Raw genomic sequence first — 26,642 nt, 5'->3', positions numbered from 1 at the left:
ATTTTAAATAGAAATAAAAATATAGGTAATAGAACCAGAAATTCTCTACGAATTCAACAATATTTCTCTTCGACATTTAAAAAGATCAGCGTCAAATATTTAATCAAGGGAAGTGAAATAAGACCCAGGGGAAGAAGACCGACCAACAAGACCCACTCGCGCATAATAAGCGCGTGATACAACCACTTCCGCCTAAAAGTGGTGACCTAGAGGAGGCCCATGTTGTCAGTCATTTCAGTCTTCCCCACTTTCCAAAATAATTTAATTTCTTAAATTTTCCGGCGAACTCAGAAAACCCCTTTTCTCTCTCTCTCTCACAAACCCTAATTATCATTTTCCCCCAACTACCAACCCAACCCCACTGCTTCACCACCATTTCTTTTCACTGTACTAACTCAGATTTACAAACCCACAAACCCCTAATTAATTCATCCAAGAAAAGTTAGAAAAGTTTCAAACTTTTTTTTTTTTTTTTGTGCCCTTTTGTTTTCTTGGTTTGGATTTGTAATGGCCGATGATAGGAATGAGGTCAGCGATTACACTTCGGAGGACGAGGGCACTGAGGATTACAGGCAAGGAGGTTACCATGCGGTTCGTGTTGGAGACACTTTCAAGAACGGGTGCTATGTGGTTCAGAGCAAGCTTGGGTGGGGACATTTCTCCACTGTCTGGCTCGCTTGGGATACTCAGAGATCGGTATGTGGTTGTTGTTTTTTTCTTTGCAAAGAAGAGGTCGTGTTTGGTTGGTGTGAAACTGAAGGAAAAGTGGAATGGAAGTTTGGTGTGTTAGTAATCATTTTTTTCTTGCACGGTTGGAAAGGGTAGGGTTGAGAAAGATGATGCTTGGAGTAGTGAGACATAAATGAAAGGAAAAGAAATGAAAAAGGGTGGAGGAATTTTTAGGCAAAAACCCATTTAAGCTGCGTTCTGGAGGAAGAAGATGATAATTTTTCTTTTTCTTTTTTTTTGTTTGTGAATCAGCTAGACAAAGCTTTAGACTTGGATTTAAAAGCAAAATGTTTACTTTTTTTTTTTTTTTTTTTTTTTTTGGTAATTTGATCGTCTGGGTCCTTCCGATAGTTATATAGGAGTAAATTTACAAAGCATTTGTCATTTCAATGCTCTGTTATTTTTCAAAAACGCATTTTTCCTTTATTCATTTTATTGGAAAAATTATATCAAGATTTTTCATAAAAATTTCATTCTTAGCTCGTTAACAACATGAGAAATTCATTGTTTGTAGAAATATGTAGCTTTGAAAATTCAAAAGAGTGCCCGACATTACACTGAAGCAGCAATGGATGAGATAAAGATTCTCAAGCAAATTGCAGAAGGAGATCCAGATGACAAGAAGTATGTCGTGAAGCTCTTGGACCACTTTAAGCATTCGGGGCCCAATGGGCAGCATGTATGTATGGTTTTTGAGTACTTAGGGGATAATCTTTTAACCCTTATCAAATATAGTGATTACCGGGGGATTCCTTTACACATGGTTAAAGAAATATGCTTTCATATTTTAGTGGCTTTGGATTATTTGCATAGACAACTTTCAATTATACATACTGATCTGAAGCCCGAGAATGTCCTGCTTTTGTCCATGATTGATTCTTCCAAAGATCCTAGGAAATCAAATGCTGCTCTCATCCTTCCAACCGTCAATGATAAAATGGTGTCCAACTCTGGAACTTCAAAAGATGTTAAGAGTTTGAATGGTGATCTTACCAAGAACCAAAAGAAGAAAATTCGGAAAAAGGCTAAGAAGGCAGCTCAGGGTTCAGTGCAAAAGGAAACTTCCGAGGATGCTGAGGAAGATTCCAAAACTCCTGACTCAGAAGATTCTATCAATGGTGTAAAATCAAATGGAGATTCTGTTGAAGAAAAAGTGGAGACTTCTGAAAGCAAAGAAGGAATCGCAAAGAGTGAAGAAATAAAGAACGACCAAGTAAATAAGGGACATAGAAGAGGGAGTCGTTCCACAAGACAGAAGCTGCTTGCAGGTGTTGATCTAAAGTGCAAATTGGTTGATTTTGGAAATGCTTGTTGGACATATAAGCAATTTACAAATGATATTCAGACAAGACAGTATAGATGTCCAGAGGTTATTCTTGGATCTAAGTACTCGACTCCTGCAGACTTATGGTCCTTTGCTTGCATTTGTTTTGAGCTGGCCACTGGTGATGTTCTATTTGATCCTCACAGTGGTGAAAATTATGACAGGGATGAGGTATGTGCAGATTACCTTGTTTTTAACTTGCTTTGTCGCACAAGTATTTTATGTCAACATTATTGTTTTCAATGTCTCTTAATGCTATCTTTTGGTGGGAAAACCATGTCATTAGATTGTCAATTTTGTTAATTAGCATCTTTCGTCCTATATTTGTAGAGAAAACTTCTCTTTCTTTGCTAGAATTCATTTGGAATCTTAACTCCTGCTTGATAAATCTTGAAAAAGAATTGTGAGATAATATCCCTGCGTTTTTTGCTGGCACAAAGGTAGAATCTTCTTATTTTATTAGGTTTCTTGGTTAACTTTGAAGAGTACTGCAAACAGTAGAGTATGGAAGGACTAAAATATATTGAGCATGCATTCTGCCTACTTTGTTCTTTTTGCTAAAACCAGCTCAGACTTGTGCAATTTGATTCGTTTTAGCACCCCATTTTTGGTTTGTAGGTTGTGTCATGTACATAATTTTGTAGATGAATATTATAACGGCAGCAATCCAACTATTGACTCTACTCTGTGATGGATGTCTTTATCTTATGCATTTTTTTGTAGGTTGTGTTATGCAAGTTGTTTTAAACTGTTCTTCATCTTGTTGAATGGTTAAATAATGAGACTAAGAGTCTGGGACCACATACCTTATGATATTAAAAGCCATATTATTGCATGCCCCTACCACTCTTGTTTAGACCTAATAGCCTGTTTGTGATTCAAGATTAGATTTCCCTTTCTTGGTTCTCAAGTAAGAATGTTTCATTGTTTGAGGCTGGATAACTTGTTGTTTTTACTTGCTAAGCATCGTTCCCCTTTTATTCCTGAGAAAAATAATGAATCAGTTTCTTCATAGAATCCCTAGTATTTCCACTTCTAGTTTCTTAGGTTTGACTTTTTCAATTACACTTTGTAGGATCACTTGGCATTGATGATGGAGCTTCTTGGAATGATGCCACGAAAGGTAAGTGCGACAAACTCCTTGCTGAAACAAATGAAATTTTTATCAAATGCATTGCCAGCATTTGATTGATTCACGACCAAAACTGACTCTAATACTCTTTACTTACTGAAAATTTTGTCAGATTGCATTAGGTGGCCGCTATTCCCGGGAGTTCTTTAATAGATGTGGGGATTTGAGGCATATCCGTCGGCTGCGTTTCTGGCCACTTAATAAAGTGTTGATTGAGAAGTATGATTTCAGTGAGCAAGATGCTAATGCTATGGCTGACTTCCTTATTCCCATACTTGATTTTGTCCCTGAAAAAAGGCCAACAGCTGCGCAATGCCTCAGTCATCCATGGATCAGTGCTGGTCCTCGGCTTCTTGAGCCTTCAGTGGCTGGTAATCAACCTCAGGCCAAAGATGGGAGCAAATCTGATAGCAAGAGGAAAGAGAAGGATGAGAGGGAGGCAATGCAAGCTGGAGTGGGGAATATAGTCATTGATGGAACTCCAAAAACATCCATAAAAGAATCTCAACCGCTACTAAATTGAGCAGAATGGTCCTAAACTGTTTGTTGTGTTTCCATCCCATGCTATTCCTTGCCATTTCTATTCTTCACCCGCAGCTTTGCCAAACTGAGACTTAGAGTTTGGCATGAATGTTGGCTTTCCAAGTTGCATCGAAGTTTCAAGGATGGTGAATTGGTGATTCTGTATGGGACTTCATATTTTTCTGAGTAGCTAAAACACAATTTTCTGCTCCAGTTTTGGAAGAAAATCTTCTCAAGCATGCTTCCGTCACTGAATGCCTCTCTTTAGAATATGATACCTCTGTATTCAACAGCCTGATTGATAAATTTTTGTACAATTACGATTCTTTTGGGGGGGTTCACACGTCCATTTCCAGGGTGATTAGGTTTTTTTTTTTTTTTTTTGAGACATTTGATGTGTTGAGGAACTGTACATCGGATTGGATTTGTTTTCATGATTTGTTCTCTGTCAGAGAGTTCTCTTCGGCTGGATAATCCTGGAGTCTTGAGATCACAGTCCATTTTAAGTTCTCTTCAGAATTAGGAAGTTACATTTTCCCCCAAATTTCCAATGTTCATTGTGTCCCATGGGATCAATTGTCAATTATTGGGCCGTTTTAGTTGGTAGTCTTCAGGCTAAGGGTTAGAAAATTTCCATCTTACATCTTGCGTGGTTTTACCTCACGTGCATGAAAATAAAATACAGATAAATTTTGCATTTGCAGTTGGACAAAGCAAAATTGTTCCATAACTAAAGTGAAAGGAGATACGTAACAGCCGATTCAATTCTTATTGTTGATAGTTCCTTACACTGGCTTAACAATGATGTTCCATTGCAGTCGGAGAAAACAATTTTCTTTGTAAAGAATAAAATTGGTCTTTTCAAATTCTCATCAGCACGGTTGACTTAGCAGGGCACAGCTTTCCTCGATGCATATACTAAGTCTCCACTCAATGGTTTCACATTCCGAACCTTAATTATAAGAGAGTGGAGGCCTATACTTAACTATAGTCGTTAGCTGGGAACGCAACTTCTTGTCTTTCTCTAGTGTTCATGCAGCTTATCCATACAAGTCATCAAGAAAACAGTTTTGAAACGATCACTTTATGGTTGTGTGGTATATTTTACCAATTAGCTGGGAGCTGGATGTCCTTCAATTTTGATATCACCTGTAAAAAGAACAACTATTAGGTTTCAAAAACTCATGGGTGACTTGAATATATCTGTAACTCAATTGCATCAAGGGAAATCAACACCATTTGACCATGCTTTTTTAAACCTTATTCTGTCGAATCTAATGGGTTGCTAACAAAGAACGGCATAATCAAGGATTCACGGCAAATCAATCAGGTGCTGAAATAATGTTGCTAGCAATGCTTTATAAGGAAATATCTTTACCTATATCTTTACAGAATTTTCCTTGTCCTGAGATACGAATACATAAGGAAAAATGCCACAACAGCACCAAAAATTATCCCAGCTGTCGTTAGCCAAAATGCAAGCTGCATGAAGGAAAGCAACAAGGTAGTAGTGATACGGCCACGTGGCAATCTGCTTGAGGAGAATGAGAAGCGAGTAACATCAGATTGAACAGGACTACTTACCACATGCTCTTCAAGATAGGATCTCAAGTTCATGCCAAATATACCTGCATTTTGGAGGAAACAGAGTTTTCAAATGGCTTTAAGCCCTGATATATTGAAACATCAACTTATAAATCAGTGCTTTATATGGACATACCTGCAACTAGAGCACCAACTCCCACACAAAATGTCCCAACCTGAAGGAGCAATTCCACTCTGCTAACCTCAAGTCTCCGGGAGCTGATACCCAAAAGCAGTTAAAATTCGTAGTAGACATAAGAAAAAGCATTACACTGAATATCCAACAAAATCTTCAAGCTCAGATATTATAACAGGATTGGTTTTGAAGACATGGGAAATTCTAGGAAACTTGATGCAAACTTATATTAAGTTCTTAGTAAGAAATATTAAAATATAAACTGCTGATAACTTATTTAAAATTTTCTTTTTTGAGAGGGGGCGGTGAATGGGAAGATGGGATTGACTATGTTCCACCTAGAACTGAAAATGGAGAGAGGCTTTGAGTGATGTAATATGGAAACAACAACATTAGAATTCTTGGAATATGCTATGACAAGCATACAGGATTATTATACCACGTTTTGTTTAGATGTTGAAAAATCTGCGATAATAATGTACTCATGCAAGCACTCCTACCCTATAGGTAAGGTAAGCATTTTTAATAAACCTTCTAATGTAATAAAAAGTGGAATGGCAATAGTTTAGGGCTCACCTTTTACTTTCCATCCATAAATAAGAAATTGCACTTCCATAATTGTTCATAGCATAATTTTTAAGTTATCATTACAATTGCCCACATGCAAAACAATAAAATACTAAAATGGCTGACAAGATAGACAACAAGGCTTTGATACCATGTAAAGTTACCACCAAAACCAAAAGCCTTAAGATGTAGGTTACCATCAAACCAAAAGCTTAAGCAGTTACAAGCCAATACAGCACACACTTTAACAACAATCAATAGATAAGGATTCAGGTACTGGATATCAATCTTAATGCATACATACAACATGAAGCTAATATGAAAATCAAGAACATCAAAACAACATCCAAACCTCAAATTGACAGCAATAGAATCTTCCATTTCCTTGGCAGAATCAAGAAGCCTTTCAGCCTGACCATGACAAGATTCGCATCTACAGATGCAATAAAACAATGAGATTAACCTCCCAAAAAATTAAGAAACTATAGTACTGCTTTTATGTCTTCTATTTTTGGGGATATCTAACCTTTGAAGATAGTTTTCCAGAAGCATTTCAATTTCTTCTTCCTCCTCTGCATATAACGACATCAAAACCAAATATGTACTTATTCTAGAAATTGCATGATTAAAATAAACATAATAGGGACTTACCCTCGGCAATCTGCTTTTCCAAGGAAACAGAGCATTCCACATCATCACTTCCCCTCCTAATTATGCAGTTTCGCCCCATGATACATATACGACGTATTTCATAGGGATCTTCCAGAAGATCAAGCAGCATTTGTTTGAGAGCCCCAGCCCTTGAATCCAGTTCAACCTTCAAATTAAAAAATAAAATAATAAAGTACGTGAGACGAAGACTAAACTTTTCTCAATCCTACAAAAGTCAGATTAGTTGTTTGGACTAATTGCCATAAATTATACCAAGGTTTGCTTGCTTGTGCGAAGTTGTTCCAATATGTCAGCTGTTAATCGGTTTGGTAAAACCTCAAGGAGCGCAACAACCTGAAGCAAATGGGAAAAACTCACCATATTTCACTCGGTGAAGTTAAAATGACAAAATACACACATAAATACATACATAGACACAAATAAAAAAATATAGTACCCAATGTCCCACCTCCCTCCCCCTCCCCCCCAACACACATGCATATAGAGATAGAATTAGAAAGAAAGAAACATTTCCATCTACATGATGACAAATGAGGAGACACAATTGCATCCACAGGATTATCCAGCAGCTAAGGTTATTTATTTGTCATTTTTTGTCCATGTCACTAAGGCACAAACAATGTGAAAATTTTGATGAATTATTTTATAACAAACAAATAATGTGAACAATTTGATGAATTATTTTATAAAAATTCACTTTTCAAAACTCAAAGAAACTTTTAGGATATCATTTTGTGCTAGCAGAAGCAACAGCCCGTAGTCCAGGGAAATAATCAACTCCAAATGGTTAGTCACAAATATGCAAGTTTGTACATATGCACACACTGAATACCATAAATAAAAGAGAGCAAACAGAGCAAATATTTTTATATACTCACTATGTTTCATACTCACACGAGGTTCTAAATCCATTAGTCTCCGCTCTAAGCGCTGTATTCTTGAAAGCAGTGCAGCTTCAACAACCTGAAAAATAACATCTAGAAGGATTTCTTCAACATTATAATGGGCATACTTTGGAAAGAAAAATAATTCATAAGATTAGTCAGCAGAAGTTATATGCATAAGCATAATCAGGCTTTGGAAGGACAAAAGTCGTAACAACTTTAGAGATGCCTTGTAATAATTTTGTTAAGGTGGTTGGAAGAGGATGCTGATATCCTTTGAAGAAAATGTAATGTTTATATTCTCAAGTTTAGATCCTCGGCCATGAAAATAGAATAATGTGCATCATTTACCAAGGAAATAACGTGGAAGGCAAAATAAACACAATGACACTCCATAATAGAACTTCAGCATCTCCACTAATCAACACTTTTCATTTCCTACGTAACTTTCTCCTGACCTGACCTCACTTTTTACTTCAGTTTTTAAATGTATTGCTTGAGTTAAGGAAGACTAGACAGGTTTCACTCTTAAGAGAATATATTTATGTAAGATTTAATAGAAAACAACTTCTCAGTAGATTGTTTAAGAGAAGGATCGGTTTAAGATACGTAATAATAACTATTCCTGCACCTAAAGTGAACATGAAATTCTTTAATTTATTGAAAGGAAAAAGGGGAGAAGGAAAAAGGTATCATATCATGAAACTGCAAATCTCCTACCGCTTTCATATCAGTGTGAAAGATAGACAATTTACAATAACAAACCAACCTCAAGCTCAAATGGCATAGATGGTCCTCCATTGGCATTCTTAGGGTTGAGTCGAGGCAACAATGTATCTATAAAAGCTTTCCCTCCTTTACTAATAAGGATCAATAAAGAAACAGAATCTCAAATGTTAGCTTGCTCCAAAAAAAATAAATAAATAAATAAATAAATCGATGAACAATATAATATGCATAGTCCAGATGATAAAGCTCACCGGTTGTAGTCAAATATAAGAACACGTTCTTGCATTGCTATGGCTCGTAACGATCCTAGATTTAGAAGAATAGCATGCTCACGGACCTGACAGAAAGTAAAATTTGTAAATATATATCTGACAGCCATTCAAACAACATGTGGAACATTCAACAATCTCTTGACCCACAGCACTAAAAATAAAGATCGTAAAAAGAAACGTTTGAACAAAAGTAGAGAGGAGTTACACCATTGTCCATGGCCAGCACTATCACACACCATATAGATAAAAAATTGTCTAATTTGATCTATAAGTGGCGGAAATTTCATAAGACTTGGGCATAAAAAATATCAAGGAGACACATTTATGCACACACGCACACACAGAACCTAAGCCAAGCATAATTATAAATATTAAGATACAACATCTTTTGGTACCATTAAAGCAGTTAAGACTAATATTTGCTCGACCGCAGACCTATAAACATGTAGAGGGACAAAACAAAACCTGTACTATCATTCAGTGTTTTTGTTGAAAGCTCTACACCATATGATTAATAGATTGACCACAAACAATTAGAATATGAGATTAATTAAAACATGAAAGCCACTCTTGCATAGATTTTGAGTAACAAGCATCAATACCAGCAAAGAAGGCATGGAGTTGGTCAAAAACAATGATGGGTCAACACTCCTTACATCACGCGGACGAAGACCTGATGAAAAAGAATACATCCGTTTAGCAAAAAACCAGGGGATAGAGTAACAAGTTAAATCATACGGAAAAAAGCAAGACTTTCTTGTATATTGTTAGGCGGTGGTGCAGAAAAGAAAAACTGCAAATAATAAGATAATATTTAAGGGGGAGATCGTACTCACCACTTGACTTGAGTAACTGGCGTCTGTTAATTTTTCTAGTAGATACCACCCCATCTGACTTCACCTCTACCACCTTTAAAACAAAATTAATTATGTAATTAATTAAGACCAGAATATTATTTTATCAATCATTGGAAGCTCTATAGAAAATGTACTTATTAATGTTTTAAAAGCAGTCTCTACGTGAGGCCCTGAATAAAATTCAACATCCGCTGGCTATGCTGTACTTGATACACAATACTTTAAAATCAATTACAATCTAACCCTTAATATTACGGAATATATATATATATATATGGCTAACACTTACCAAATTTTGGCTATTAATTGATGTAACAAAATTTAAGTTATTGAGTTAATAATAATGAGATACTTTGAATATTAGTGAGATATTTACGAGTCCAAGATAGGCTCTTTTAACGAACCTTTAAAATATTATATTTATCATACATTTTTGAAAAATTATATTACAAAATATAGTAATTTTTTTCTTAAAAATATAATAAGATTCTAATATGCAATTTTTTTTTTCTTCTTGGAATTGTTATATGTAGATCGTTATCCAGAAAACTGATGCAAAAGATTGCATATAAAACACACCTCGTAGACAGGCTCACGAATCCCAAGAGACAGAGAATCACCGTACGACGACGACGACGTCGTGGCAACCCTCATCGAACCAGTAGAAGCAGCAGAAGAAGAAGAACTAGCAGCAGCAGCAGCAGCCGTCGTGGAGTTGTCGAGGTGTTGGATCTTAGCATCGCCATTATCAGCGGCTTCATCATCCGACAGAGTCTCCGACTCGCTCAAGCGGTCCTCCTCGGTGGCCGATCTAAGGCACTTGGTTCTCAACGAGAGCTTCACAGTAACCGGAGAAAAAGCAGAAAGAAAGTCATTCTTCGACAGCGACGGCGGCGAAATCGGAAAAGAAAGGAAGAGGGAGGCGGGTGCCGGAGTGGGATTCGCCGGAGATCGGAGATGGAAATGGAGGAGTTGAGGGCGTGGAGTGAGAGCCATTTGTGAGAGGAGGAACAGATTGAGCTTTGGACATGCACAGGTATGGAGTAGTTTCGAGGGAAAAGGGTTTGGTTGCGGCAACGACCAAATGGGACTTTCCAAAATAAATTAAAATATATAATATTTTTCTACTCGCTGTGGATAATATTTTATATACTTCTCAGAATCTGTTTTACTAATTTATTATTATTATTAGTTATTATTTTTTAATGATAACCAATTTTGACAGTTACGGTTGCTTTTTGAAAAGATAAAAAACAGGACCTATCTCTCATAGATTTTCTGTGGCTGGCTCGCGTTTGCGTTTCGCTTTTTGGGTTTTTATTGGTAATTGGAGATTAAGAGCCACATTAGGATGCCACGTGGTATATAATCACGTGGCTTGATTTTCTGGGTTTCTTTTTGGGTCTGATTTTTCGATTTTTCTAGTCATTTCAAGTTTATGTTGTTTTCAGGTTGGATTTGGGAGAATAAGATACGCATATATGCTTATATTAATTATTAGAAAAATAGAAATAGAAATCATAAATCTTATTTGAAGTTGAACGTTACTAATGTGAATTTAAACTATAATTTGCTTATCAATTGTATGAAAAACAAATTTCAGTTCTATTATGCTAATTCACTATCGTGTTAATTAGTGGAGACTATAATATTTCTTAACATTTTTATGGAAATAATTTTTAAATTCTATAACTAAAAAGAATATGTAGTTTTCAACTAACTAATGAAATGAAAAATGAAATATCATATAAAATAAGAGGAGATAAGAGGGGTTCTATGCTTATTGTTTGTAAATTGTTATACCAAGTAAGCATTTTAAAAACAATATTAATATTTTGCTAAAAAAAGAAATATTAATATCCAACAAAAATCATTTAAGGAGACTTCTGGCCAAATGATCTCTCGCTGAAGCCCATGCTTGAGTTATAGTCTGCATCATTGAGAAAAGCAATGTTTAACATTAATATTCAGACTATAAAAAGAAAATGAACTCCAATTATGTTTGCAACAAAAAATAGTTTTCAATAATCTATTTCTATGGACCTAAAACTCATTTTCAAATCCATTTCATGTTATATAATATTTGTTTTTCTCAATGACATTGCACAATTTAAATTCCTTTCATAAATCCATATAGTTCTGCATTTAGTTACAGAACATAACAAAGCTATATTTGTTAACTATACAAAATTAATCCTCTTGAACAAATTTTTATCCTTATTATCTTGAAAAAAAGAGCAAAACAAAAATGAGACAATAATGCAAATACCTGCTCAGATAAGGGTGCATCAACATCCAGGATGTGACTTGCTACTTTTCCTACAATGAGATTGGCATCTGTTTCTAGTATAATTCTGCCAAAAAAAAAAAAAAAAACTAAAATTTAAATATATTTAACCCCTTCAATGTATAACATTACTTTGGACAAACCAAACAAATACAAGGGAAGCAACATTCATATATTGCGGGGGGAAAAAAATTCTTTATTCATCGTGGTAGAATGAAGGCTAATTAACCTTTTGTTATTTTACATGCATATTTCACTAGACAAATTGGTCTTTTAGACTTACAATTAAAAGCATATAATAAAGAATTATGAAAATGTTTAGAATAGGTGCATACCCTCCATCAACAATCTCATCAAGACATAAAAGCACAAGATCCAAGTTTTCAAGCACTTCCCCTTTGTCAATGGTGTTCCTATAGCAATAGTTGAAATTAGAAAAAAATTGGCATTGGGATAGAAAAGTTAGACAAAAATATAGGCAACAACTTTATGACAAACAGCACCTCAGGATAAGAGAAATTGAATCATAGAGTCCCTGAAGAACTGTGCATAAAATGAGCTCATTTTCATTATCACCTCCAGTCACATAAAAATGAAGGTCCTGAACAAACTTATAGACAACAATGTTGCTTTCAAAAACTGCTATATCTGCTGCAGATCATGAAAATAACACAATTATCAAACTTTGGAGGTTAATACGAGGCAAAATTTATTATTATTTTTCTTTTCTACAACAGGCAAAAAAGGACTCTTCTTGATCATCACTATCTGACTTTAATATAAAAGCCAGACCTCTACTTTCCAAGTATTTGTACTTCACAAAGATCATATGCATTTCAGTTTCAACCCAGAGGTCTCAGTTTGACAACCATCGGATTGCGATGAAAGACTGGAAGATAAAACTAACGATGATACTACAACAATAAGTAATGGATGCAACTGCTAATGATTACTTTGAAGTGGCAGTGACCTTAAAGCTAGCATTTGGTCACACAAGTATTAAGAAAGGAATATGAATGTAAACTATAAATTAGGAGTATATTTGTAAATGACATCAACATATCAAATTTTTTACCAAGTCAAAGTTTGAATCTTGAACCTAAAAATGTACTTTCAATGATTTTATTTAAATCTTGAATCTAAAAATGTATTTTAAGTGATTTTAACATTGGACTAAACCTACAAATACTTAGTTGGTAGGTCCATTAAGATAGCATAATACTTTTTGCCGTTTTAATCTTATTGGATATATGTCATTTTAGCAGACATACATGCAATTATAAAAAAGAATAGTGATGATGATGTTTCTAAATATTAATGGTGTTGTTGAATCATATTTAGGCAGCATACCTTCTACGCGAGCATTTGTCTTTAGAGTCTTAGTGAACAAATATTTTTCAAAAGCTAACTTCGAACTGTTTGTTGGCCATTCATCTGAATAATACCTTACGGCAACTCGCTTCCCTTCAGAGTCGAGTAAAAGAATGTTTTTTATTGAAGGGCATGAATCCTACAATAAGAAAAAAATAAAAATAAAAGATCAAAAAAATTTTCCACTTACTTATAATCAAGACTTTGGCGTGTTTCAAAAGATCAATTAGAAACCATGTAAAATAATTTTAGGTTTCAAAACTAAGCTTGAGTAGATCCAATAACATAATCGTTTTCTTACCCGAATAACTAAATTTTCACCAGCACACCAAACTCCTATGTTTTAGATTTCCAATGAACTCCTGCCAAGAGCACTGCTTGGCAAATTGGAATTCATAACTATTGCTTATCAAGATAATTAGCTTTCTCTATTGCATCAAAAAGCAACTCAAAATGAATTTAACACACAATCTAAAGACGATCTGAGCAAAAGGGTGAGAAAAACCCAACAATTATAATTCATTAGCCCATTCAAGGGCATTAAAATAAGATGATTTTAACCAATCAAATCACTCCCATTTCATTGTTTATGCCATTAACACATTCTATGATTATTCAACCACTAAAACAAAATCCAAAATCCAAAAATAATTTCACAAAACAAGAAAGAAAAAAGACTTTCAATATTAGGTTTTTGTAGACGTCATGAGTAACATTTTTACAAGCACTTGAAATTCAAATTTGTATTTAGATTGTACATCAAAACATTGTATCAGGAAAACAGTCAACAAGTAAATTTTTTTTTTCCTTTTTGATTATGGGATAATATAAAACGAAAAGATTAAATTCTATCCTAAATGAAAATTCACGTTAAGTGTATTTGTTTAGGTTTGATCCGTACTCGATTAAGGAATTATAAGGTAATCTTAGTACAATAAGAAGTAGGAAAGACAGAGAGAATGAGAGAGACTTACACGGTAGGTGAAGAGGCTGCCCATTTTCGATGGAATGTACTGAAAAACGGGGGTTCAAAGAAATTGCTTTTAGTTTTTGTGTTCTTTGTGTGTAAGTTGATGGCAATCTTTGAATGCAAATATAGATATCGGAGCTTTAAATAATAATAATTATAAACAGATCCTAAAGACTAGGATCAATTTTTTTTTTTCTTTTTGTTTGTTAAAAAAAAATAAAAAATCTATATATATATATATATATATATATCAGTTGCCCTTTGAAATTTGTAACAAAAGAATAAATAGATCTGCATTATTATAAAATTAAAAAAAATTGAAAATTGAATAGCGATCTTTTTTTTTTTTTTAATAAAATTGAGTAGCTAGTTGTAAGATCTAAAAAGTATTCAAATGCAATATTATTTTTTATAAATTATTCAAAATTTATTTTTATAAACATAAATAAAATATTTAACCATTAAAACTATTTGTTTCTGTTTCGTTTATTCAAATGTAATATTATATTTAAATTAATTGCATAAGTGGATGAAAATTGAATAGTTAATTATAAGAAATAATTAGAGGCTGAAAATTAGAACAATATCGTATAATAGATATAAATGCAACAATTTCCTATCTTACTTTTTAAATATATTCATGATTATTCAGATCCAAAGATTTATGAATAAATATTAAGTAAATATTTTCACATGAGAAAGTTAAAATCTGTTTAAAAATTAAAATATTATATAAAAAATTATTATAAGATTTTAAGAACTTTCTCAAATAACCGTTTTAATTAAAAAAATAATAATAAAAATAAATAAATAAAACGGACGAGGTTGGAAAAAAATTTTAAAAGTAGAGGGAAACCTAAGGCAGGGTTCCAGACAATACGAACACAATCAAAGCTACTGCTTATTCACCACGATTGGCGCTTATGGCGGTCGACCCAAAATCAATTCTTTTCCAAGACGAAGAGGAACAAGAACAGGAAGTTGAAAATCACGATCCACCTGCGCATAATCCTTATGCTCCGCCGGATGAGGTAAGCAAAGGTTATTTTTGGATTTTTCCAGAGAAACCCATTGAACAGCTTTTCACTATAAATTTGTGTTTCACTTTGATTTATTTTTCTTACAGTTATTATTATTATTATTATTATTATTTTCTGGGCGGTGATTGCTTTTAATTTTTTTATGTTCTTGAAGTTGGAGTTCACTTAATGAGAAAATTGAATGACATACATATGATGTTTAAGTTCTACTGCTTGTATGCAGCGATATCCAATTGTAAATTTAGCTTAATAAATTCATTGTGATCATGCCTATACATACTATTCTCTCGTAGTTTGATTTTTTTTATTTATTAATGGGTTATTGAGGCTTGATTATAAATTGATACTAGCTCTTACCATAGGTGTGCCTCTTCCCTGAAAGGGAAAAAAATAAAAAATTAAAGAAGAAGTAAATGTGTCCATGACAAAGATACAATATGCATATAAATTTTGAAAAGTCATGGATTATGTGAAAACTGGCTGGACAAGGTATTGGAAGTTGTTAAATCATTTTTTAAATATCATATTGCAGTTATTCGACATCACTACGACTGTGGATCCTAGTTATGTCATCTCTTTAATTCGGAAACTATTACCGACTGATGCAACTGCTACTCATAAGTTGCATGATAATGGTGCGTGTTGTGTCCACACACAAGGATCAAACATTGACAAGATGGAAGAAAATGAATCTACTGATAGTCATTGGTGTTCTTCGAGAGATGTGTCTGGGAGGATGGAGATTGTTGATGTTCATAAGTCTGCTCCTGGAGAAAGAGAAAGTGAAGATCCATATAATGGAGTTGAGCATACTGGTCACGATGTATATGCAGGAGAAGAGGTCTGGGAAGAGTACGGTTGCATTTTATGGGATCTTGCTGCAAGTAAAACTCATGCTGAATTAATGGTACTTGATATTTTTCTTTCTCTATCTCATAATGTCTTTTTCTGTTATCTTGATAGTAATTTCATGCTATGTTCTTGAAATCGCAAAGTGTCTTAAGACTATAAGTCATAATTATTTCCACTTATGATTCTATCAAAATCATTTCTTTGGGTACAACAAGAATTTGTATTAAGTGATATTGTGGATTTGCAGACATTGTGGAAATTCAATCTTTCATGGCTTTAAATTTTTGTAATGCCTTTTTTTTTTCTTTCTTTTTTTTCCCCTTTAAGATCTTGGTAACCTGTTATTTTTGTTTATTTTCCCACTGCAAACTGAAACCTTTCCTCCTAGTCCTCTGTTGTGTTAATAATTTGTACTTCCATGGGAGTACACCATTTTTGGTAATTGGTATTTAAATAATTATAGTGACGAAACTTACTTTACTTTTTGACATGGTTTGCTACTTCTTGCCCTTATTTTTTGTGTGTATTCAAATCTTTTGACAACGTTTAAACTTCTAATTGGAACAGAAAAAAACTATTGTCGTACTGAGGTTAGATGGAAATTGGATCATGGTTTTAACTTGTTCCAGTTATAGATGTAATCTGGTCATTTCCAAAGTCTAAACTGTCACTTATATGCAGGTGGAAAACCTCATACTCGAAGTGCTAAAAGCAAATCTTATGGTTTCCCAATCTGTCCGAGCTAAAGTAAGCCAGTTTCCTCTCCCATATCTTTCTTTTATGTCCTTGGATTGTTTATAACTTGTTCTTTAGCTTTTTCACAACTTGATTTGTAGAAAAATTACACGACTTAGCAACTCAGTGTGCTTAAAGATTTGATGCATGTAGCTCTAATTACTTTTGTTACTCCAGGAGATTAGCCTTGGAATTATGGGAAACCTAGCCTGCCACGAAGTACTCATGAAACGTATTGTCTCTACAGATGGATTGGTTGAATTGATTGGAGATCAGCTGTTTCTAGATGATGCACAATGTCTATGTGAAGTATGCAGGTAGTTAATTTGGCCTTTATTTTTTCTTCCACTTTTTGGCTTTTTATTGTCATAAATTGTGTTATCTTAATATAATGATGCCAATATGCTATTTTATTTATTTTTGAGTTTAATTATCTACTTTTTCTTCTCCATTAATTGATAAACCGTGTGTGCAAGGCCCATGATTCTCTTTTGAGAATATTTATTATTTTATTTTTTCCACTGGGTTTTGGAAGAAAGTATTTTTCAGTAACTGTTGTTTTTATTTTTGGTGGCCATAACCATAAATTGGTGTTAAATGACATGATTCCCTCTTTCTTTTGTATGCCAATTATTAGCTTTTGAACTTTTCTCATTTTCATCTATTGCTAAGGTATTTGATGGTTTGTCCCTTTCTTCTATTTTGTTGCATCTCCTAGTTTACAACAATTTCGTAGGTCTACTCATAATTGTTGTTTCAATGAATTTTAGTTAGATTTTAAGCTTTGAATTTATTAAAGTTTCCAAGGCTATACTTATACTAATGTTGTTCGGCATTATGACATGCATCTATGATGTCTTAAGATATCATATTTTTCTAATAGCCTCATGCTTTATATATTTCTTACGATAAATCTTCTATCACAGGTTGTTAACTTCAGGCATTCAAAGTAGTGAATGTTCTACTTGGGCTACAGCATTACAGTCTGAACGTATTCTGTGCCGAATTTTATGGATTGCTGAGAATAGCTTAAATCCAAGACTTATAGAGAAGGTAGTAATAAGATTTATGCAGTTCTTACTTATAAAAATCTGGTAGTTTATCCTAGTTAGAAATCGAACTAATTTTTGTCTAATTATGCTTCGTTCCTGAACAGAGTGTCGAGATATTACTAGCCATCATTGAAAGTTCGCAGGAAGTTGCTCATAGTCTCCTTCCAACTTTGATGACGCTGGGTTTACCAAGTCTGCTGACCAACCTCTTGGGTTTTGAGATCAGAACACTAATGAGTGAAAGAGTGTCTGAAAGGTGTGACTATAGTCTACTTTTTTTAATGTTGAATAGTTACATAATACAAAATCAGAAGAGATTTGAAAGTTAAATTAATTGATCAAGTAATTATTAATTAATGATATCTCCAGAGAACTTAATGTATTTCCAACAGTGCTCTTTAAAATAGAGAGCATCTTCTGTCATTGAAAGTTGTATTTATTGTTAAATGAAAGCAGCAAATAGATATTCAATGTTTTTATTATACAATTTCAGGTTCTTGATTCTCGATGTTATTCTTCGTGCTGTTGAAGCTCTTTCTGTCATAGATGGCTATTCCCAAGACATATCTTCAAACAAGGAACTTTTTCAACTAGTTTTGGACCTGGTCAAACTCCCTGATAAAGTAGAGGTACAATGTATCCCACTTGAACCTGTGGACTATGGATTTTTTGTTTCAAATGTGCTACTTATTTATGAAATTTCTGATCTGCTATTTTGTTTCACCTTTTCCAGCAGACTTTTAAAATCCAATTCTAAGAATTCAGAGATATTAGCTTTTATGGAGTTTGGGAATTATCTAGCAACTAACATGAAAGTTTTTATATAAATCAAAGTGAACCTATTATACTGTAATATTTACATTATGTGGTCAAAGTTTAGAAAGGTCTTCAAGAAACTTGATGATATAGTGGTTTTTCTTAACGTCATGAATTATGGACTATCTCTTGTTTTTCATTGTTTAAGCAGCTGTAATTAAGCAAGGATATATTGATGTATAGAAAACAAAGTTTCTTCTGAAAGTTGTATGGGTTTTATGCCCATTAGCATCATTGTCTAAAAGTAAAAGATATCTAGATCTTAATATCTGGACTCAAGGAAGCGAAGCTGACAACTAAGTGATATTGGATTTCTTCCCAAAGTAAGAATATATAAATAAATGTGAAGAGCATCAAGGTCAAATTTTGTTCTAGAAGTCTAATAATATATGTTATCATCTGGTTTAATACTTACAAAGTTCTGTGAAGTTCTAGACATTTATGTTGTGGCAACTTTTGTTTTGTAGGTTGCAAGCTCTTGTGTTACTGCTGCTGTTCTTATAGCAAATATTCTCTCCGATGTAGCCAATTTAGCTACAGAGCTATTATATGGTAAATTGTTTGTATATATACGTATGCATATACAATTATATACATTTATATGTTAGTTTTGTTTTGTATTTTTTTCTTTTCTTTTTTCTTTTCTGAAGAACATATATATATATATATATATAATGTGCACATATAGACACGTGTGTCTATGTAAATGTCATACGTAATATTTTCATACTTCTTTGGATTATTTATCAAACTCCTTTGGAAAGAGAAGTGACATTTTGGATCCATCCAGATTTGAATTTCTTGCGGGGTCTGCTAGATATATTTCCTTTAGCTTCTGATGATAGAGAAGCTCGAAGTGCAATATGGAACATAATGGCAAGGTTGCTGTTTCAAATTCAGGAAAGTGAAGTTAGTCCATCAACTCTAAGTCAGTATGTTTTAGTTCTAGCAAGCAAATGTGATCTGATTGAAGATGATCTTCTTGACAACCAATTAGATGGCCTCCAAGCAAATGCTAGAACTACAGCTGTATCCTCTTTTGTGCGACTTTGTTGAACTTGCATCAACAATGCTATAAGTCAGATGTGTTGCACTAAGTACCTGCAGTAGGTAGTTTTCACAATTTTTATCATATTGAATCAATGCAATGCTTATGCTCCCTTAACTTTGGCTCAGCTTAGACGGATATGCAGTATTTTAAGTCAGTGGACTGAAACAAATGATGGTGCTGGAAATAATCATGCGACGGGTGAAGATCACACAAATGGTGTAGATATTGGTAGATTGTTGGATTGCTGTCAGAAGCATCTTGAGTAAGTTATTGCTTCTTCACCCTTAATTACTACATTTTATTTGTCGCGTGTCTCAATGTTTCTGTTCTATTTTACTCATGCTACATAATAATAGCATTTGGAAAGTAGTTTTCAATTTATTTTCTTATATCTAATATATATTCTATTGCAGATATAGTGCAAAACCATGTTTCATAGGCTGATCTTTATTTCATACGCATTATTTAGTTCTTTCAGGTCTTCCTCCCCCTAAAGGTTCTGATGAAAATGCTTAAAAGACCACGACTGAAGCAGTGAGAAGAATACTATGGATTCTGGAAGAAGAAAGTCAAATATTGGCTGTCTGGATGACATCCCAAGAAGCCACAAGTCCAAATGGATAGCTGAGTATCCTTAGGTGATTATATGAAATGCCTTGATAGGGTCTGTTTGATACTCTTTGCCAACCTAATGCAACTAACTCTCATGTTTTGTTGTGGCTGCGTATGGTACGAAGCACTATAGGGTTGGGTTGGTAGTGGAACTGAATGCCACCCGACGAAGTCAAACCATGCCAAGGTTACCGAGCTCGCACAAATGGAAGATATAATCAACTCAAAACCATCTTTGGTCATCAACATTGACATTGAATGCGGTTGTTTCTATGTTGTCGGATTTGTCAGTTGTGTGGGAAGATGTACATAGAAACTTATGTGATGAATTGTCAGTTTTTTTTTTTATTTTTATTTTTATTTTTTTTTTATAATACATAAATTTGGATCTCCATTATTACAGTTAAGATCCAATCTACGCAAATTCAATGAATAACAAATTGGGAAAACTATGCTTTGGACGAGGTATAAAGTAATAGACAAAGAACTAATTAGCCTTAACAAGGAAAGAAGCGTCGTGACACTCCCACATATCTTCATTTTTTCCATTTTGTTACAGTTCAAAAAGTTTCTTGCAACTTTGGTTCATCACCAAGCAAAGATGATTGGGTTCCCAACACGCAGATGGGCTTGGTTAACACCGTGGCCATGGCCACCTCCACGATTCCACCATGACAAATCAAAGTTGTAGCCCCTTCCTACCCTCCATTGACAGATTTGTTTCTTTTTTTCTACATATTTTCAATGCATCTACCCCTTCATAGCCTAAGAACAACTTCAATCTTGATTATCTACTACGTACTTGTCTATATACTAATAATTGTTATATGTAGTACCACGTGAATCATGATTTTATTTTATTTTATTTTTTATTTACAACTTTTTGAATTGTTTGACCCCAGGGTTAACAATTTAATTAGCTTAAAGTCAAGGTTAAGATTCCAATTTTAAAAGATACTAATAGTAATTTGTATATCTGGTAAAAAGATATAAGCTTGACATTGTTCAATCCTCCCCTGAAGATTCATAGCCCTGGCTTGACTTGCACTGCAAGTAGGAAGAAAATTAGGATGTGAAGAATCACATGATGAAGAGGCAAACCAGCCCATATGTTAGAAAATGTAAATGGAAGAGATAAAAATGTTAAAAAATAAAAATAAAAATAAAAAATCTCCTCTAGGTACTCGAGCTCTCTGCCACTTCTGCTGGGACGATCTGAATGGGAATCATACAAATTCTTCAACTAGGGGCTCATAGAACAACTTATATGCCTCCATTACTTCAAGATACCACATAGATTCTCTATTAGGAAATGGTGAAAGATCTACAATCTTGTGAACCTGAAATTCAGAAATAATGGCAGCCTCAAAATAAGCTGAAACTCATTCATTTATTTAACATATAAGTTGTATACAATAACCGCATTTTGTAAATTGCATAATTCTGTTTTCTTAAATTTCAAAGACTTCATAAGTATCAGCCAAAGGGCTCACTAATCCAGGCAGTAGCAAACCATGTGTTTTCTTAAAACATGGATATTCAAAAGCTTGCTGCATTCATTCTTCTTCGATAGAAACTGGAAAACAAAACCTGCGAACCTGAGCAGAAAACTAAGAACTGAACGTGTTTCTTATAAACTATGATAATCCCAAGATTAAACATTTTCGAAAGAGATTTGGAGGTTGCAACTCCGAGGACCCAACTGCAGCATTGCATGTTCAAGTTGCAAAGGATGCAAATGGCAAAACCAAAACCACTAGGAAACTTAGAAGAGCAGAAAAAATTGATATAAATATGAGACCATAAAAAAAGTGTTCCACAATTGGGATATGAGCTTAAACTTCAACATCTAAGCAAGCATTGATATTTCATTGATTTTTACTCATAAAGCTGCTGAACATCCAATACAATCTACAGATTTCTAAATTTACTAAAACTGTGATAGTGAATTCTCTCATCAACCATTTGTCTCATAATGAATCAAATTAAACCCTATAGGATTACAAGTACCATGACAACTCCATACAAAATCTTCCATCTATATTAGTAGTCCAAACAGTCAAATGCATGCATAAAATAAATGGGCTTGTCAATTTGCACAAGATAAACAACAACAACAAAAAAAAATTAAAATTTCACAAAGAGAAAAAATAATCAAACATTTTACACTTTACCTCCATTAAATATAAAGAGAACACAGATTCATAACAACCTAATTCATCAAAATTTGATCTTTTCTATATCTTTTTGGTTTGAGGGGATACCTTGATCATGGGTGGTTCACCCGTACGAATAACATACGCTCCAACCACCAGAACATACATTCCTGCAAAACACACACACCGAGAAAGAGAAAGTTCGATAGAGAGAGAGAGATAGAAAGTGGGTATTACAGCAAAATGCAAATGAAGAAGTGCATTGCTATTACCATTATTCCAAGGACGGAGACGGAAGTCGGCGGAGAGGTGGAGCTCGGCGACACCGGTGGCATCATCGAGAAGCAAGCGGTCACCGTCGGGGGAGACATAGACCAGAATGCCCTGCAACCAGGCCCGCTGGAAGAGAATCCCACCGAGAGTCAATGCGCTCTGAGATGGGGTTTCACGGGCGTGTTTCAATTGCGAGCACAACAACTTCAAAGCTGCTAAGCTGTAATCCATCACCTCCCACCCACTTTCGTTTTTCTACCCAAAACCCCCCTTTTAATTCAAATACCACCGAAAAACTCAATTACTTGGTGTTTGGCGGCAATGGTGGGGTTTTTTAGGTATTAAAAAATAAATAAATAAAATGTTACATTATTATTATTATTATTATTATTATTATTATTATTATTATTATTATTATTATTATTATTTTTTACATTATAGTCCATCCCTACATCCCTTCTCATAATTTTAAATAGACTACATTTTTTCATAATACTGTGATAGGTATTTCAGTTCAAACCGCAAACTATAAATTTTCTCACATTGTTCATTGTACATTATTATTTGTGTGCCATTTAATTTATCAAGCATAAATAGAATTACTTAATTTTTGTCATTTATCATTTGTTTGAAGGAAAGAATTTACTTGGAGAATTCAACTTGGGATGGGGTTGAAGAGGAGGATGCAAATTTTATTTGTTTGTCTTTACCTATAATAAGCTGCTAGTAATTAGCAACCTGTGAATCATGCCATCACTTGTAATTCCAAAGACATCCTTGTAAACCAAGTGCTTGTAAAACAATCCAGCCCAACCCTTGGGTCCCATTATCCAATAGATTCCTTATATAGAAAATGACATTGCATACTATACAATTTCCTAAGGAATTGTTAAAAAGATTCTCAATAACAAACATGGTAAAGAGAATTACTTAATTTTTTGTTATTTATTATTTATTAGAAAGGAAAGAGTTCAGAAATGTTTTGTCATTTATTATTTATTAGAAAGAAAAGAGTTCAGACTTCTGACAATTCAACTTTGGATGGAGTTGAAGAGGAGGATGAGAATTTTATTTATTTGTTTTTATTCAAACGAATAGGAATGTTAAGGGAGAGACCTATTTAAAGCATGCGTTGCTATCCAATTGCCAGCTTTATTAGCAAAACAATAAATAAGCATAAATCTACAATACATAAAACAAGTTTTCAACTGTAGAATATCTGCCAATATAGAGCTTGATTCCAAAAGACAAAATTTAGTTTCATGTTGAACATCACCAACTAGATAAGCATTGTCTAAGATATAATTATTCGTACTTCATTTTTTTTTTTTTTCCCAGGTTATATAGGAAGTGTACTTTTTATATTTTCATACCTGCTTTGTAAAATTTTAAAATTATAAAAATGATATATTTTAATATTGCTTTTACCATTAGCAATATGTTTTTTGTAAGTTTTAACTTAATTCAATAATTAAAAGAATTTTGGAAGCTAAAACCAAGACTTGATCATTAAAAGTCAAGTGTGGTTGGCTCTGCTCATCATATGCCCATTAAAAATATAAATATGTACAAATAATGCATACTCTTTTTATTGATGTAACTTAAGCTTTAAAGACTTTACTTTCATATATAATCCAATCAAGCAAGCAATTAATACAGCGAAAAGAACAGATATTTGTCTTAACCTCAAACACATTGTTTATAATTACTTAAATTAATAACATAGAAAATATGGTGGAAATTAAAAGATGAGGGAAATTCCAGTGTTGAGCAAATCATCAGCTAAGATTTTGTTGGCAGCCTCAGAAGGATGGAACCCATCCCAGAACACATATTCTGATGCATTTGCACATGTTCCTACTGACTTGGCATTGCAAAGTATTGATGTTTCTACCAATCCTGTACCACAACAAGCTCTCCTTGCCTCGATGAACCCTGCAATTTTAGTTACTTCTCTGGATCACCTAAATATCTGTATAGAATTTACTGCTAAAAAAACTGAGCAAATTAAGGAAAAGACAGAAAAAAAAGGAGTACCATTTTCAGCAGGCTTTGTGACGAGGTTGTAGAGAGACTTGTATATATCAAAGACAACTAAATTGAGACCAGAAAGCTTGTTTTTCAGAGTTTGGGAAGTGGCATTGAGTTTGGTATTGAAGGAATCTGCATCATTGTTTAGCTTTGACACACACTCATTGCTGTCTAACCCAAATATTGTGATGGCTGCTGGCAGGCACCCAATTGGTGGCAATGTAGTAACTCCTATCTTCCTTGCTCCCAAATCATACAGATTCTAATATCACAGATAGAAGTTTCATATAAATATAGTCATATATTATATATTTATATACTTATATATATATATATATATATGTATGTATGTAAAGAAAATGAGAATTGAGGAGAGAATAACCTTAATGAAATTTGCATAGGATTGAATAAGAATGTCAGAAAACTGATCAGGCGTGTAGGCCTTATAAAGAAAAGGATTGATATAATAGTTTTGAATAAAATCACTGCTCCCAGCGCTTATAAGGTAGATTGCACCAGAAACAATGGAAGAAGCATTGGCTTTCCCTGCAATTCCCACCACCTTACTTTGATACTCCTTGTAGAACTCCAGCTGTTTACTCAAAGAAATTGCATGCTACAGAACCAATGTATAAATATATATATATATATATGTAAAAAACCATATTATAAAACAATATAAATATTATATATATACAGAGAGAGAGAGAGAGAGAGAGAGAGAGAGAGAGAGAGAGAGAGGTGGAAAATGTATATACATATAACTTTGCTGTACTATCATAATAACCAGAAGCAGCTGAGGCAAAGTTAGCACCAATCAACAAGTCTTTCCCTTTCGCTTTGCTGCTAAGATAAGGTGGGGGGTAGGAAGTGAAGCCAAGGTTCTCAGCTGTGCATAAAGAAAACAGACAAGATATATATACCTTCCTCACAAAGAAATATAATATATATATATATATATATCCAGTGAGATCAAAGGAGCTGAACAAAAACGGGGTTTTGGAGCTAAGTAAGTACCCGTGAAGTCTGAGGCAAGCTTTCCATTGCAGAACCTCCCAGATGGTTTGTGATTGGGAAAGTCTCTTCCATATGGAAGGAAGTTTGCTTTAACAATGGTGTAAAGGTTATTGTTATTACCCACATCCACAACTGAGTCCCCAAATATGAAAAATGCCGGAACCAGTGGCTGTCCATGAACCACTGAGAATGCCAGAACCAGAAGAAAAAAATAACCCATAAAAGAACTTGAAAAACCCATTACTCTCAATTCCAAAGAAAGAGTGTAATCCATTATGAAAAAATGATTTGGATTTTTACGAGGGTTGCAAACCAATATTACTATTTATGTTTTCATCGAATTAAGTAGGTCAAGTTTCAACTTCAGCTTGATGTGAAAAATGGTGTTGGACATGAAGTTGGACAAAATATGTAGATGATCTAAGAAAATATAAACAGATTATGGGAAATCAAATTATATGGGAAAAACTTGAACCACCTAACATTGATTAAATTGAAAACAAATAGGAAAACCCAGTTTTGCCCTTTAAGTGCTAGAACTGAGTCACAATCTATTATGGTCACCGAAGTCTTTTTCGTCTAGAATCATACAAATGGGAAAAGGAAAAAAATAACTAGGGGTGGTTCATGGAGTGTCTTACTGAAGTAAGGTTTTGAGCTGTTATGGCTTCTCAAACACCCTCTTCCTGCTTCAATGCAAAATAGTATAGAAAGGCAGATTCAAAGCAAATTGGCACTTACTTTAATAAGACATATGTATACAAGTAGCAGTGACCTGTGCATGTCTTATTGTTTTGTAGTGTGTGCCTTGATTTAATTATTTCTGCACCAACCGTACAATCACTATCAAGTATCAACAACTCTGTCTAAACAAAATTACTATACACAAAATTTTGCCATTAGGTCCACCGCTTTGTCTTATAAATCGATTATGTTTTAAGAAACAAGTGTGAATTAAATATTTCACTTAA

The 26,642-nt window shown here is 33.8% G+C and overlaps 6 protein-coding genes across 12 annotated transcripts; 2 read left to right on the top strand and 4 right to left on the bottom strand.

Annotated features, from left to right (window-relative positions):
* The first annotated feature begins 108 nt into the window (after positions 1-108).
* Positions 109-4,181, top strand: LOC107410600 (uncharacterized). Its single transcript, XM_016018048.4, has 4 exons — positions 109-696; positions 1,244-2,224; positions 3,129-3,176; positions 3,298-4,181. The coding sequence occupies exons 1-4, from the start codon at positions 508-510 to the stop codon at positions 3,706-3,708; spliced, it is 1,629 nt and encodes a 542-aa protein (XP_015873534.1). The 5' UTR covers positions 109-507; the 3' UTR covers positions 3,709-4,181.
* Positions 4,182-4,453: 272 nt separating this feature from the next.
* On the bottom strand, positions 4,454-10,516 carry LOC107410601 (magnesium transporter MRS2-11, chloroplastic). The gene is made up of 14 exons (XM_016018049.4): positions 9,988-10,516; positions 9,388-9,460; positions 9,154-9,224; positions 8,531-8,616; positions 8,320-8,410; positions 7,561-7,629; positions 6,919-6,999; positions 6,646-6,811; positions 6,521-6,566; positions 6,347-6,427; positions 5,428-5,510; positions 5,292-5,335; positions 5,086-5,189; positions 4,454-4,856 (listed from the first exon to the last, which is right to left on the bottom strand). Exons 1-13 carry the CDS (start codon positions 10,402-10,404, stop codon positions 5,094-5,096), a joined length of 1,404 nt encoding a protein of 467 aa, XP_015873535.3. The 5' UTR covers positions 10,405-10,516; the 3' UTR covers positions 4,454-4,856; positions 5,086-5,093.
* A 618-nt stretch (positions 10,517-11,134) lies between these two features.
* On the bottom strand, positions 11,135-14,206 carry LOC107410597 (coatomer subunit zeta-3). 2 transcript variants are annotated; one of them, XM_025071237.3, is made up of 6 exons: positions 14,041-14,206; positions 13,046-13,205; positions 12,199-12,343; positions 12,031-12,108; positions 11,678-11,762; positions 11,135-11,338 (listed from the first exon to the last, which is right to left on the bottom strand). In XM_025071237.3, the coding sequence occupies exons 1-6, from the start codon at positions 14,062-14,064 to the stop codon at positions 11,279-11,281; spliced, it is 552 nt and encodes a 183-aa protein (XP_024927005.1). In that variant the 5' UTR covers positions 14,065-14,206; the 3' UTR covers positions 11,135-11,278. The 2 variants fall into 2 exon arrangements, with proteins under 2 accessions (XP_024927005.1, XP_015873531.1); XM_016018045.4 differs by having other exon boundaries at positions 12,199-12,346; positions 14,041-14,200.
* A 658-nt stretch (positions 14,207-14,864) lies between these two features.
* Positions 14,865-20,604, top strand: LOC107410586 (uncharacterized). Of its 4 annotated transcripts, none has more exons than XR_003054960.3 (12): positions 14,866-15,067; positions 15,609-15,983; positions 16,610-16,675; positions 16,841-16,980; positions 17,590-17,716; positions 17,820-17,971; positions 18,209-18,344; positions 18,999-19,083; positions 19,322-19,560; positions 19,708-19,844; positions 20,052-20,220; positions 20,328-20,604. XR_003054960.3 is itself a non-coding variant. In XM_016018034.4 (11 exons), exons 1-11 carry the CDS (start codon positions 14,960-14,962, stop codon positions 20,074-20,076), a joined length of 1,581 nt encoding a protein of 526 aa, XP_015873520.3. In that variant the 5' UTR covers positions 14,865-14,959; the 3' UTR covers positions 20,077-20,604. The 4 variants fall into 4 exon arrangements, 2 of the variants coding, with proteins under 2 accessions (XP_015873520.3, XP_024927014.3); XR_003054959.3 differs by having other exon boundaries at positions 20,320-20,604; XM_016018034.4 differs by having other exon boundaries at positions 14,865-15,067; positions 20,061-20,604.
* Positions 20,605-21,279: 675 nt separating this feature from the next.
* LOC107407482 (uncharacterized) lies at positions 21,280-23,057 on the bottom strand. Of its 3 annotated transcripts, none has more exons than XM_016018041.4 (3): positions 22,623-23,009; positions 22,459-22,520; positions 21,280-21,534 (listed from the first exon to the last, which is right to left on the bottom strand). In XM_016018041.4, exons 1-3 carry the CDS (start codon positions 22,852-22,854, stop codon positions 21,421-21,423), a joined length of 408 nt encoding a protein of 135 aa, XP_015873527.3. In that variant the 5' UTR covers positions 22,855-23,009; the 3' UTR covers positions 21,280-21,420. The 3 variants fall into 3 exon arrangements, with proteins under 3 accessions (XP_015873527.3, XP_048324865.2, XP_015873528.3); XM_048468908.2 differs by lacking the exon at positions 21,280-21,534 and adding an exon at positions 21,541-21,904 and having other exon boundaries at positions 22,623-23,057; XM_016018042.4 differs by lacking the exon at positions 21,280-21,534 and adding an exon at positions 21,541-21,792 and having other exon boundaries at positions 22,623-23,025.
* Positions 23,058-24,132: 1,075 nt separating this feature from the next.
* On the bottom strand, positions 24,133-26,312 carry LOC107410590 (GDSL esterase/lipase At5g22810). Its single transcript, XM_016018038.4, has 5 exons — positions 25,672-26,312; positions 25,413-25,543; positions 25,037-25,270; positions 24,661-24,916; positions 24,133-24,558 (listed from the first exon to the last, which is right to left on the bottom strand). Exons 1-5 carry the CDS (start codon positions 25,943-25,945, stop codon positions 24,365-24,367), a joined length of 1,089 nt encoding a protein of 362 aa, XP_015873524.4. The 5' UTR covers positions 25,946-26,312; the 3' UTR covers positions 24,133-24,364.
* Between the last annotated feature and the right edge of the window lie 330 nt (positions 26,313-26,642).

Source organism: Ziziphus jujuba, chromosome 10, assembly GCF_031755915.1.
Source record: "Ziziphus jujuba cultivar Dongzao chromosome 10, ASM3175591v1".
Taxonomy (NCBI): domain Eukaryota; kingdom Viridiplantae; phylum Streptophyta; class Magnoliopsida; order Rosales; family Rhamnaceae; genus Ziziphus; species Ziziphus jujuba.
The sequence above is the reverse complement of the archived record's forward strand: the minus strand, read 5'-3'. Positions and strand labels throughout refer to the sequence as shown.